The following is a 14,346-nucleotide window of genomic DNA, read 5'->3' as shown; positions in this document are numbered from 1 at the left end:
ATCCCCAGTGTATCCCGCCTCTGACCCGCCGATCCCCAGTGTATCCCGCCTCTGACCCTCCGATCCCCCGTGTATCCCGCCTCTGACCCTCCGATCCCCGTGTATCCCGCCTCTGACCCTCCGGTCCCCGTGTATCCCGCCACTGACCCTCCGGTCCCCGTGTATCCCGCCACTGACCCTCCGATCTCCCGTGTATCCCGCCTCTGACCCTCCGATCTCCCGTGTATCCCGCCTCTGACCCTCCGATCCCCGTGTATCCCGCCTCTGACCCTCCGATCCCCCGTGTATCCCGCCTCTGACCCTCCGATCCCCATGTATCCCGCCTCTGACCCTCCGATCCCCTGTGTATCCCGCCACTGACCCTCCGATGCCCGTGTATCCCGCCTCTGACCCTCCGATCCCCGTGTATCCCGCCTCTGACCCTCCGATCCCCGTGTATCCCGCCTCTGACCCTCCGATCCCCGTGTATCCCGCCTCTGACCCTCCGATCCCCAGTGTATCCCGCCTCTGACCCTCCGATCCCCAGTGTATCCCGCCTCTGACCCTCCGATCCCCAGTGTATCCCGCCTCTGACCCTCCGATCCCCAGTGTATCCCGCCTCTGACCCTCCGATCCCCGTGTATCCCGCCTCTGACCCTCCGATCCCCGTGTATCCCGCCTCTGACCCTCCGATCCCCGTGTATCCCGCCTCTGACCCTCCGATCCCCAGTGTATCCCGCCTCTGACCCGCCGATCCCCTCCCACACACACCATCCAGGTCACATTACAGCACTGATGTCTGTGTATTATAATGTACGTTAACTGCTTCCTGTTCAGACTGTGGTGGAGAGGTACTGGTGTCACCCCCACATCTGAAGACGTTTTCTAGGCCCTGATATTTTATCTGGTGCCCCCCCCCTCCCCCAAGCGATGGCGGTAATTGACTGGCAGCTCGAATTTCTCCTAATTATTATTTTCTTAATAAATTTAAAGCCTTTATTACAGAAGCCTGGTTTACTGTACACATCCTGGGGGGGACGCCGCCGATCATCTCTGCCTCCTTCACTTCAGTCCACCCTGCTGTCACCTCCATGATGGTGGCCACTGGTGATACTTGTCGGGTGGAGATTATTGCACATCGGTGCTCGGGGGAGGAACTTCTGCTGGACATCATAGGCTGCTTGTCACTTCCTGAAAGATGATGTCGAGGTGAGGAGTCCGCTGCCCTCATTTCCACATCACGTCACCCCCCACATTATAATGGACCTCTGCAGATCAGCTCCATCACCCCCCCCCCCCCCCCACACACGCACACACATTGTAATGGACATGCGCATGTGTCTGCTCTCCCCCCCCCCCGTACTGACCCCGCGCATCTGCTCTCCCCCCCCCGTACTGATCCCGTGCGTCTGCTCCCCCCCCCCCGTACTGACCCCGTGCGTCTGCTCTCTCCCTCACCCACCGTACTGACCCCGCGTGTCTGCTCTCTCCCTCACCCACCGTACTGACCCCGCGTGTCTGCTCTCTCCCTCACCCACCGTACTGACCCCGCGTGTCTGCTCTCTCCCTCACCCACCGTACTGACCCCGCGTGTCTGCTCTCCCCCCCCCCCCCGTACTGACCCCGCGCGTCTGCTCTCTCCCTCACCCACCGTACTGACCCCGCGTGTCTGCTCTCTCCCTCACCCACCGTACTGACCCCGCGTGTCTGCTCTCTCCCTCACCCACCGTACTGACCCCGCGTGTCTGCTCTCTCCCTCACCCACCGTACTGACCCCGCGTGTCTGCTCTCTCCCTCACCCACCGTACTGACCCCGCGTGTCTGCTCTCTCCCTCACCCACCGTACTGACCCCGCGCGTCTGCTCTCTCCCTCACCCACCGTACTGACCCCGCGTGTCTGCTCTCCCCCCCCCCCCCCCCGTACTGACCCCGCGCGTCTGCTCTCTCCCCCCCCCCGTACTGACCCCGCGCGTCTGCTCTCTCCCCCCCCCGTACTGACCCCGCTCGTCTGCTCCCCCCCACACACCCCGTCCTGCCCCCCTCACCTCTGTCGTCTGCCTCTCGTACCGCAGTCTGGCCTCTTGTAAAGGTTGTAACATCCAAACTGTCATCTGAGGGAAGATCTGGAAGACAAATCATGCGAAATGATGGGAGTGATAATCCATGGCCTGTTGTGAGTAGCTGTCCATGGCGGTGCACTTACCTGGCACAGGGCCTCGCACAGGGGGATGAGCAGGAAGCTGATGAATGACCTCTGCGATTTGGCTTTGGTCACAGTGTGGCGGTCCATGTATGGGGTGACGGGGAGACCCTCGGCCTTCTCACGGTCACTCTGGGGAGGACAGGTAGTGATGAGAGACCTGCTGGCTGTGTCTGCCGGGTGTATGTATGTTATTACTCCAGTTACTTCCAAAGCTGCAGTTCTGCTCCGCCTAGCACTCAGGTGGTAGCATCCACCCTTCCCCACCTAACTTTCAGGTGGTAGTTACTACCTTTCCCAGCCTAGCTCTCAGGTGGTAGGATCCACCCTCCCCATTCTAGCTCTCAGGTGGTAGGATCCACTCTTCCCTGCCTAGCTCTCTGGTGGTGGGATCTGCCCACCTCCGCCAACTTTCAGGTGGTAGTTACTGCCTCCACCCTCCTATCTGTGATGTGGTAGGATCCACCCTCCCCCTTCTAGCTCTCAGGTGGTAGGATCCACCCTTCCCTGCCTAGCTCACAGATGGTAGGATCCACCCTTCCCTGCCTAGCTCACAGATGGTAGGATCCACCCTTCCCTGCCTAGCTCACAGATGGTAGGATCCACCCTCCCCCTTCTAGCTCTCAGGTGGTAGGATCCACCCTTCCCTGCCTAGCTCACAGATGTTAGGATCCACCCTTCCCTGCCTAGCTCACAGATGGTAGGATCCACCCTCCCCCTTCTAGCTCTCAGGTGGTAGGATCCACCCTTCCCTGCCTAGCTCACAGATGGTAGGATCCACCCTCCCGCTGCCTAGCTCTCTGGTGGTAGGATCCACCATCCTCCACCTAGCTCTGAGATGGTAGGATCCACCCTCCCCCGCCTAGCTCTTAGGTGGTAGGATCCGTCCTTCCCTGCTTAGCTCTGAGATGGTAGGATCCACCCTTCCCTGCCTAGCTCTCAGGTGCTAGGATCCACCCTCCCCCTGCCTAGCTCTGAGTAGGTAGGATCCACCCTTCCTGTTTAGCTCTTAGGTGGTAGGATCCACCCTCCCCCTGCCTAGCTCTCAGGTGGTAGGATCCACCCTCCCCCTGCCTAGCTCTTAGGTGGAAGGATCTGCCCTCCCCTGCCTAGCTCTGAGATGGTAGGATCCACCCTTCCCTGCCTAGCTCTGAGATGGTAGGGTCCACCCTTCCTGTTTAGCTCTCAGGTGGTAGGATCCACCCACCCCCTGCCTAGCTCTCAGGTGGTAGGATCCCACCCTTCCTGTTTAGCTCTCAGATGGTAGGATCCACCCTCCCCCTGCCTAGCTTTGAGGTGGTAGTATCCCACCCTTCCTGTTTAGCTCTCAGGTGGTAGGATCCACCCTCTCCCTGCCTAGCTCTTAGGTGGTAGGATCCACGCTCCCCCGGCTAGCTCTTAGGTGGTAGGATCTTCACCCCTGTTCATTGTCTGTACATGCTTTGCTGTGATGCATTGTGGGAGCTGTGGTGTGCAGTATTCCCCACCAATCAGCTTTGTCCTTTTTGTGTCATGTGCCATGCTTGCTCCGCCCACCTGCAGGAAATATTCTTCCATCAGGGCATCTGCCCAGAGCTCCGCCTCCTCCACCGGCCGCGCCTCGTTTGATATGTCACATAATTTAATGAGACCTTTCTTCAGCTGTGAAGACATTACAGTCAGATTCAGGGATCAAGCCAAGGGCCACATGTTATAGGACAGTGATAAGAGCAGCTTTAGTGCAACTGGACTGTGAGGTGAGGGGCCATCAATAAATCTAGTGGTGAGGTCGTGGGCCCCAGAGGTCTTTACGTGTGGGTAGTGAGGTCGGGGGGCCCCAGCGGTCTTTACATGTGGGTAGTGAGGTCGGGGGGCCCCAGAGGTCTTTACGTGTGGGTAGTGAGGTCGGGGGGCTCCAGAGGTTGGTACGTGTGAGTAGTGAGGTTCGGGGGCCCTGTAGTTGGTACGTGCGGGTAGTGAGGTGGGGGGGGGGGGGGGGGGCTTGAGGTTGGTACGTTCGGGTAGTGAGGTCGGGGGGGCCCTGAGGTTGGTATGTGAAGGTAGTGAGGTCGGGGGTCTCTGATGTTATGTGCAGGTAGTGAGGTCGGGGGGGGCCCTGAGGTTGGTACATGCGGGTAATGAGGTCGGGGGGGGGGGCCCTGAGGTTGGTACGTGCGGGTAGTGAGGTCAGGGGCTCCATGATATTTGACAGATAAGCTGAGATATGGGGATTCAGGGTCAGGGGGTACATGACAGTGGTGCGGTCAGGGGCCACAGTCCTCTCCTCACCAGAGCCACGTGTTCTTCTTGGGAGAAGCTGAAGCTGTGGACGTCCTGTAAGGATCTGAGGATCTGGGGGTGAAGCGCCATGTCTGTGGCCAAGATCAGCTCTGCCACGCCCTGAGAAGAAGAGGAGATAGTGACGGGTCCAGGTACAAGCAGTCTATGGGCCCCTGGCCCCTCATGTCTCTTAGACCCCCAGTAATTATGGATAATAGACAGCAGGAAGCAGCTTGTATGGTGACAGGGGCCCCTCTAACCCACGGGGCCCCTGAGAGCTGCACATATGGTACATCCACCCCTCCTCTCACCTCCAGGATTTTCCTGGCCTGCTCCGGAGCCACGTTCCTGAAGATGTCGCACTCTGTCCGGCTCAGGATCTCCATGGTGACGGCGCAGTGGTGATTTTCCAGGGGCGACTTATTCTGGTACCTGGAGGCCAACTCTGTGCGAGCGTTCACCTGGTAACTGTGAGGAGAGCACGGTGTCAGTGTGGCTCCAAGGGGCGGTCCTGGTTGTCAGACTCGGGGACCTCCTGGATCCACACTGCAGGACAATCGGCAGAGATGGGCCGACCTCTAGTCATTATTCTAGTGAGGCCTTTATTTCCGTTTACGTTCCGTATACAGAACCATTCATTTCAATGGATCCGCAAGAAAAACGGAAGGTACTCCGTATGCCTTCAGTTTCCGTATTTCCATTCAAAGATAGAACATGTTCTATTATTGTCCGCATAACGGATAAGGATAGTACTGTTCTATCAGGGGCCAGCTTTTCCGTTCTGCAAAAAACGGAATGCACGCAGATGTCATCTTTTTTTTTTTTTGTGGATCTGTTTTTTGCGGACCGCAAAATACTGAAATAGCCATACGGTTGTGTGTAAGAGGCCTTACCGTATGTTGTAGGAAGGTAGGTGGACCCGCTGTGCACTCGGAGTTGGGGCGTGACCAGAGCTTCTACCAGGAGCCTCATCCTGCAGAACCTCTGTAATTACTCCTGTCACTCCCATAATCCCAGGACTCCAGAGCATTGGGGCATTCAGGATCTTAGTGACCAATCAGATGAATGATCCAGCACCTCCCAGGTCATGTGATCACTTAAAGGGGTATGCCGACCAGAAAATAAGTTATTCAATATAGTTCTCCGATGTACTCTCTGTATCCGTTCCCCTTGGCTTTCAAGATCTCTGACTGCTGTCATCCAGTGAGGCCCCTTACTGTTTACTGCTGGGGGCTATAACTCTGTCTGGGTTGTGGGGTGGACAGGAGCAGGACCTGTTATTTTCCACTGGAGTATGCAGAGAAGGTTCCTACAGAAAACTGTGAGGGATTGATCCAGAGAGCAGGTGCTGTTGATGGCAGCCTGTATCCTGTTCTGGAGAGGTTCTGATGTCTTGAACAAACCCCTTCCTCTCTCCATCCACAATATGGTGGATGTAATCTGGACGGGACCCTACAACCCCATATGTCACCTTCAGTCTGCAGCAACTCACTTATTGTTGAGGCCAGGGTGGTCAACGTCATGGCCGAGGGCTGCCACTATCAGGGTGACCACGTCCTCAGGAGGGAGCAGGTCCTGGAAAACACCAAAGGTTTAATTAGGAATATTTTGGGACATCAGTGGAGACATACAAGGCTCATTATAGAATGTCATCATGGAGCAGTTTCATCATGGAGTCTTCTGCTCTATAGAAGGTGGATGGGACACCTACCTGGAGACCGCACAGGGATATAATGCTGTACATCATTTGTGTGACGCAGAAGCCGTGCCTGAAGTTGTGGAAAGGATTCTGCCTGTAGTGATCCTGGAGGCTACGCTGGAGACGAGAAGACAAGATAGCAAAGACCCCAAATTAAGGAAGTTCTGAGCACCAGGGGCCTACTTCTCATGAGTCATCGTGCATCCTAGTTTTGTGGAGAACCCAAAATAATGACACGTATTTGAGCATGGCGGGGAGGCTGCCCCATAGGCTGCAATTCTCTTGGAGGTCATGGCAACTGAAGCTGCCTTATGGTTGAGCCGTCACCATGGATCTCATGTTCATTTTGTGGGACTGCTGTATGCTGTGAATCCGTGTTCCTCGGCTCTGGTCCTCACAACCTCATGTAATGTTTTCAGAATTTCCTCAGTATTGAGCAGATATGATTATTGTCAGTGCATCAGGACCCTCCGGCAGGTATTCAGTCTGTGGGATATTCCCAAATTCTGACCGGCAGGTGGGCCTTGAGGACTGGAGTTGAGGAACATGCTCTAAACCATGAATTGATTGTCTCTTCCCACCAGAAATTGCCGAAGTGTTGCAGCTTCCATCTTAAAATGCGCCACCAGATTGAGGTTGTAGAACATGTGCTCCAGGAGGTTCAACATCTGCCGAGGATACGACAAAGATGGTTAGAGTAATATCAACATGTGAAATAAGTCCCACTGGGAGCATGTCCCCTCCCAGTTACACTAGTTTATGTTCCCTGAAAAGCTCTGTGACCCCTGTAACGGGTTGTTCTTGGGGTCACCTACCTCCTTATCCTGCACGGACCACACACTGAATGTCGGCATCTTCAGAGCTTCTTGAATTTCTTCAGGAATCTGGAAGAGTCAATGAGATGGAGATTTAAAGTCCAAGGAAGAGGTATCCACCTTACTATGTAGTCCGCTCTGCTGTAGGGCGTCTATATCCCTCCTCATCCACCTCCTGTGGTAGCATCACCTGAATGGCCACACTTGCTCGTGCCTCTGCTGGATCCTGGCTCTTGCAGCTTGAGTTCTTTGTTTCATCACTGAAAGGAAGAAGCAACCATAATGCCTGATTATATTGTGGAGACAGGGGCGGACTGGGAACTTAAAGTGGCCCTGGAAAAAATACTAAAAGTGGCCCTGTTTTGTAGTTGGGTCCAAATTGATGGAAGGCCAGGCCAGCAATACCATATTGTGGCACATTATACCCCCCCAACAGAGCCAAATACTACAGTCCATCACAAAATACTGCCAGCAGCACAAAATACATCCCCAAAAACTTCCACTGGCCGGCCGCGAGGAGGGCCCAGGGGACCCCTTGGGCATCGGCCCACAAGGAAATTTCCCTGTAAGGTCTATGGTCAATCCGCCCCTGTGTGGAGACCTCATCATGTAGCACAGCTCAACACATCAGATATAAGTCCACCTGAAGACATGGAGGGCAGCTACTGAGAACCTTGTGCTCACCCTCTTCTTCTTCTGCCAACTAGAATGACTTGTGTGTGTCTAGGGTTATGTGTGGGTTAAGTTCTGCTCAAAGGTAAAAGAAGGTCAAACCTGTAGATTTCAGAGAGATCACAAATGATCTAATGTGTATGAGGGGCCTCCTGTGTGAAAGAAAGATTTCAACAAGTTGTATTTTACTATATTTAGGAAATGAGCCGCTGCCAGTGGAGTCTTGGATGGCACAGACTGGTATGGAGGGGGAACAGAGAAGTCTGAAGGGCTTGAGAAGTATGGAGGAGGACCGAGGGGTCTGGAGTGGACAGAGAAGTCTGGAGGGCTTGAGAAGTATGGAGGAGGACCGAGGGGTCTGGAGTGGACAGAGAAGTCTGGAGGGCTTGAGAAGTATGGAGGAGGACCGAGGGGTCTGGAGTGGACAGGGGAGTCTATAGAGAAATAGGACTATGGAGAGGATATAGAAGTCTGGAGGGGACAGAGCAGTTTGTAAAGAAAGAGGTGGGAGAGGGACAGAGTAATCTGAGGGGCAAAAACAGATGTTAGAATAACTGGAGTCTTGTAGGGGAAAGAGAAGTTTGGACGGGCCAGAGTAGTTTTGAGGAGGACAGCGTGGTCTAGAAGGGATAGAAATGTCTGAAGATGAACAGTCTGGAGGGAGGCAGAGGAGTCTGGGAAAGGAAACAGGGGTCTGTAGATGGGGGGTAGATGAATTTGAAGAGGGGCAGAGGGGTATGGGTTAGGGTCTTGAGAAGACAGAAGAGGCTGGAGGAGGACAGAGTTTGGGAGCAGGGGGCAGAGGAGTCTGGAGGGGACACAGAAGTTTGGAGTGAGACCGCAGTCTGGAATGGATAGAGGAATCTGTAGAGGAACAGATGGGTCTGGAATGGGGGACAGAAGAGGACAAAGGGGTCCATGTAGAATAGAGGAGTCTGGAGGGGGCAGAGGGATCTTTGAGCAGCTTACCACGAAAATACATTTTTTACCCTGGTGGGCATATAGTCAATGATCTTATTAGCAATGGCAAATGTGGACTGGGGCAGGAGAGTAACCACTGTCCACACCACAAAAGTACTGCTGTGTCTTTTATGTTAGACTTTGTGCTCTTTTTGGTCAGTAGTGGTTGCACCTCGTAACTCTCCCATGGATGCTCTCCCAGACCACTCTCTATATGACACCTGCACAGTGATCAGTACAGACCACTCTCTATATGACACCTGCACAGTGATCAGTACAGACCGCTCTCTATATGACACCTGCACAGCGATCAGTACAGTCCACTCTCTATATGACACCTGCACAGTGATCAGTACAGTCCACTCTCTATATGACACCTGCACAGTGATCAGTACAGTCCACTCTCTATATGACACCTGCACAGCGATCAGTACAGTCCACTCTCTATATGACACCTGCACAGTGATCAGTACAGACCACTCTCTATATGACACCTGCACAGTGATCAGTACAGACCACTCTCTATATGACACCTGCACAGCGATCAGTACAGACCACTCTCTATATGACACCTGCACAGCGATCAGTACAGTCCACTCTCTATATGACACCTGCACAGTGATCAGTACAGACCACTCTCTATATGACACCTGCACAGCGATCAGTACAGACCACTCTCTATATATGACACCTGCACAGTGATCAGTACAGACCACTCTCTATATGACACCTGTACAGTGATCAGTACAGTCCACTCTCTATATGACACCTGCACAGTGATCAGTACAGACCACTCTCTATATGACACCTGCACAGCGATCAGTACAGACCACTCTCTATATGACACCTGCACAGCGATCAGTACAGACCGCTCTCTATATGACACCTGCACAGTGATCAGTACAGACCACTCTCTATATGACACCTGCACAGTGATCAGTACAGTCCACTCTCTATGACACCTGCACAGTGATCAGTACAGTCCACTCTCTATATGACACCTGCACAGCGATCAGTACAGACCACTCTCTATATGACACCTGCACAGCGATCAGTACAGACCACTCTCTATATGACACCTGCACAGCGATCAGTACAGACCACTCTCTATATGACACCTGCACAGCGATCAGTACAGACCACTCTCTATGACACCTGCACAGTGATCAGTACAGACCACTCTCTATATGACACCTGCACAGCGATCAGTACAGACCACTCTCTATATGACACCTGCACAGCGATCAGTACAGTCCACTCTCTATATGACACCTGCACAGCGATCAGTACAGTCCACTCTCTATATGACACCTGCACAGCGATCAGTACAGACCACTCTCTATATGACACCTGCACAGCGATCAGTACAGACCACTCTCTATATGACACCTGCACAGTGATCAGTACAGACCACTCTCTATATGACACCTGCACAGCGATCAGTACAGTCCACTCTCTATATGACACCTGCACAGTGATCAGTACAGACCACTCTATATGACACCTGCACAGTGATCAGTACAGACCACTCTCTATATGACACCTGCACAGTGATCAGTACAGACCACTCTCTATATGACACCTGCACAGCGATCAGTACAGTCCACTCTCTATATGACACCTGCACAGTGATCAGTACAGACCACTCTCTATATGACACCTGCACAGCGATCAGTACAGACCACTCTCTATATGACACCTGCACAGCGATCAGTACAGACCACTCTCTATATGACACCTGCACAGCGATCAGTACAGTCCACTCTCTATATGACACCTGCACAGCGATCAGTACAGACCACTCTCTATATGACACCTGTACAGCGATCAGTACAGACCACTCTCTATATGACACCTGCACAGTGATCAGTACAGACCACTCTCTATATGACACCTGCACAGTGATCAGTACAGACCACTCTCTATATGACACCTGCACAGCGATCAGTACAGTCCACTCTCTATATGACACCTGCACAGCGATCAGTACAGACCACTCTCTATATGACACCTGTACAGCGATCAGTACAGACCACTCTCTATATGACACCTGCACAGTGATCAGTACAGACCACTCTCTATATGACACCTGCACAGCGATCAGTACAGACCACTCTCTATATGACACCTGCACAGCGATCAGTACAGACCACTCTCTATATGACACCTGCACAGTGATCAGTACAGACCACTCTCTATATGACACCTGCACAGCGATCAGTACAGACCACTCTCTATATGACACCTGCACAGCGATCAGTACAGACCACTCTCTATATATGACACCTGCACAGTGATCAGTACAGACCACTCTCTATATGACACCTGCACAGTGATCAGTACAGACCACTCTCTATATGACACCTGCACAGTGATCAGTACAGTCCACTCTCTATATGACACCTGCACAGCGATCAGTACAGACCACTCTCTATATGACACCTGCACAGCGATCAGTACAGACCACTCTCTATATATGACACCTGCACAGTGATCAGTACAGACCACTCTATATGACACCTGCACAGTGATCAGTACAGACCACTCTCTATATGACACCTGCACAGTGATCAGTACAGACCACTCTCTATATGACACCTGCACAGTGATCAGTACAGACCACTCTCTATATGACACCTGCACAGCGATCAGTACAGACCACTCTCTATATGACACCTGCACAGCGATCAGTACAGACCACTCTCTATATATGACACCTGCACAGTGATCAGTACAGACCACTCTATATGACACCTGCACAGTGATCAGTACAGACCACTCTCTATATGACACCTGCACAGTGATCAGTACAGACCACTCTCTATATGACACCTGCACAGTGATCAGTACAGACCGCTCTCTATATGACACCTGCACAGCGATCAGTACAGACCACTCTCTATATGACACCTGCACAGTGATCAGTACAGACCACTCTCTATATGACACCTGCACAGTGATCAGTACAGACCACTCTCTATATGACACCTGCACAGCGATCAGTACAGACCACTCTCTATATGACACCTGCACAGTGATCAGTACAGTCCACTCTCTATATGACACCTGCACAGTGATCAGTACAGACCACTCTCTATATGACACCTGCACAGCGATCAGTACAGACCACTCTCTATATATGACACCTGCACAGTGATCAGTACAGACCACTCTATATGACACCTGCACAGTGATCAGTACAGACCACTCTCTATATGACACCTGCACAGTGATCAGTACAGACCACTCTCTATATGACACCTGCACAGTGATCAGTACAGACCGCTCTCTATATGACACCTGCACAGCGATCAGTACAGACCACTCTCTATATGACACCTGCACAGTGATCAGTACAGACCACTCTCTATATGACACCTGCACAGTGATCAGTACAGACCACTCTCTATATGACACCTGCACAGCGATCAGTACAGACCACTCTCTATATGACACCTGCACAGTGATCAGTACAGTCCACTCTCTATATGACACCTGCACAGTGATCAGTACAGACCACTCTCTATATGACACCTGCACAGTGATCAGTACAGACCACTCTCTATATGACACCTGCACAGTGATCAGTACAGACCACTCTCTATATGACACCTGCACAGTGATCAGTACAGACCACTCTCTATATGACACCTGCACAGCGATCAGTACAGACCACTCTCTATATGACACCTGCACAGCGATCAGTACAGACCACTCTCTATATATGACACCTGCACAGTGATCAGTACAGACCACTCTATATGACACCTGCACAGTGATCAGTACAGACCACTCTCTATATGACACCTGCACAGTGATCAGTACAGACCACTCTCTATATGACACCTGCACAGTGATCAGTACAGTCCACTCTCTATATGACACCTGCACAGCGATCAGTACAGACCACTCTCTATATGACACCTGCACAGTGATCAGTACAGACCACTCTCTATATGACACCTGCACAGTGATCAGTACAGACCACTCTCTATATGACACCTGCACAGCGATCAGTACAGACCACTCTCTATATGACACCTGCACAGCGATCAGTACAGACCACTCTCTATATATGACACCTGCACAGTGATCAGTACAGACCACTCTCTATATGACACCTGCACAGTGATCAGTACAGTCCACTCTCTATATGACACCTGCACAGTGATCAGTACAGACCACTCTCTATATGACACCTGCACAGCGATCAGTACAGACCACTCTCTATATGACACCTGCACAGCGATCAGTACAGACCACTCTCTATATGGACTGTACTGATCGCTGTGCAGGTGTCATATAGAGAGTGGTCTGTACTGATCGCTGTGCAGGTGTCATATAGAGAGTGGTCTGTACTGATCACTGTGCAGGTGTCATATAGAGAGCGGTCTGTACTGATCACTGTGCAGGTGTCATATAGAGAGTGGACTGTACTGATCACTGTGCAGGTGTCATATAGAGAGTGGTCTGTACTGATCGCTGTGCAGGTGTCATATAGAGAGTGGTCTGTACTGATCACTGTGCAGGTGTCATATAGAGAGCGGTCTGTACTGATCACTGTGCAGGTGTCATATAGAGAGTGGACTGTACTGATCGCTGTGCAGGTGTCATATAGAGAGTGGTCTGTACTGATCGCTGTGCAGGTGTCATATAGAGAGTGGACTGTACTGATCGCTGTGCAGGTGTCATATAGAGAGTGGTCTGTACTGATCGCTGTGCAGGTGTCATATAGAGAGTGGACTGTACTGATCACTGTGCAGGTGTCATATAGAGAGTGGACTGTACTGATCACTGTGCAGGTGTCATATAGAGAGTGGACTGTACTGATCACTGTGCAGGTGTCATATAGAGAGTGGTCTGTACTGATCGCTGTGCAGGTGTCATATAGAGAGTGGTCTGTACTGATCACTGTGCAGGTGTCATATAGAGAGCGGTCTGTACTGATCACTGTGCAGGTGTCATATAGAGAGTGGACTGTACTGATCGCTGTGCAGGTGTCATATAGAGAGTGGTCTGTACTGATCGCTGTGCAGGTGTCATATAGAGAGTGGACTGTACTGATCGCTGTGCAGGTGTCATATAGAGAGTGGTCTGTACTGATCGCTGTGCAGGTGTCATATAGAGAGTGGTCTGTACTGATCACTGTGCAGGTGTCATATAGAGAGTGGTCTGTACTGATCGCTGTGCAGGTGTCATATAGAGAGCGGACTGTACTGATCGCTGTGCAGGTGTCATATAGAGAGCGGTCTGTACTGATCGCTGTGCAGGTGTCATATAGAGAGCGGTCTGTACTGATCGCTGTGCAGGTGTCATATAGAGAGTGGTCTGTACTGATCGCTGTGCAGGTGTCATATAGAGAGTGGACTGTACTGATCGCTGTGCAGGTGTCATATAGAGAGCGGACTGTACTGATTACTGTGCAGGTGTCATATAGAGAGTGGTCTGTACTGATCGCTGTGCAGGTGTCATATAGAGAGTGGTCTGTACTGATCGCTGCGCAGGTGTCATATAGAGAGTGGTCTGTACTGATCACTGTGCAGGTGTCATATAGAGAGCGGTCTGTACTGATCGCTGTGCAGGTGTCATATAGAGAGTGGTCTGTACCTAATCCTATCATGTCGATGCTGTTCCAGGTAAGTCCTTGCACCCCGTTATCTGCTGTCTGAGGTGGTCTCCTGCTGTGGCACTTACCTTCTTGCGGACATCTTTACACGGATGCACCTCTCCCACTGCAGTCCGGACTCTCGGTGTCTCCTCAT

At 52.0% G+C, this 14,346-nt stretch overlaps 2 protein-coding genes across 2 annotated transcripts in view; one reads left to right on the top strand and one right to left on the bottom strand.

The window, feature by feature from the left end:
* Positions 1-306, top strand: part of WDR4 (WD repeat domain 4) — a 34,673-nt gene extending 34,367 nt beyond the window's left edge. Inside the window, exon 13 of the transcript XR_005777381.1 lies at positions 40-306. The gene's annotated coding sequence lies outside the window, so the exon portion shown is untranslated. The remainder of the gene's footprint in view (positions 1-39) is intronic.
* An 843-nt stretch (positions 307-1,149) lies between these two features.
* PDE9A (phosphodiesterase 9A) lies at positions 1,150-14,346 on the bottom strand. Its single transcript, XM_040421709.1, has 12 exons — positions 14,279-14,346; positions 7,143-7,212; positions 6,953-7,021; positions 6,719-6,805; positions 6,150-6,254; positions 5,931-6,013; positions 4,750-4,906; positions 4,448-4,558; positions 3,716-3,820; positions 2,183-2,311; positions 2,025-2,102; positions 1,150-1,170 (listed from the first exon to the last, which is right to left on the bottom strand). Exons 1-12 carry the CDS (start codon positions 14,344-14,346, stop codon positions 1,150-1,152), a joined length of 1,083 nt encoding a protein of 360 aa, XP_040277643.1.

Source organism: Bufo bufo, chromosome 3 (assembly GCF_905171765.1).
Source record: "Bufo bufo chromosome 3, aBufBuf1.1, whole genome shotgun sequence".
NCBI classification, from domain to species: domain Eukaryota; kingdom Metazoa; phylum Chordata; class Amphibia; order Anura; family Bufonidae; genus Bufo; species Bufo bufo.
Note: the sequence above shows the minus strand (reverse complement) of the source record. Positions and strands in the feature narration are given on the sequence as shown.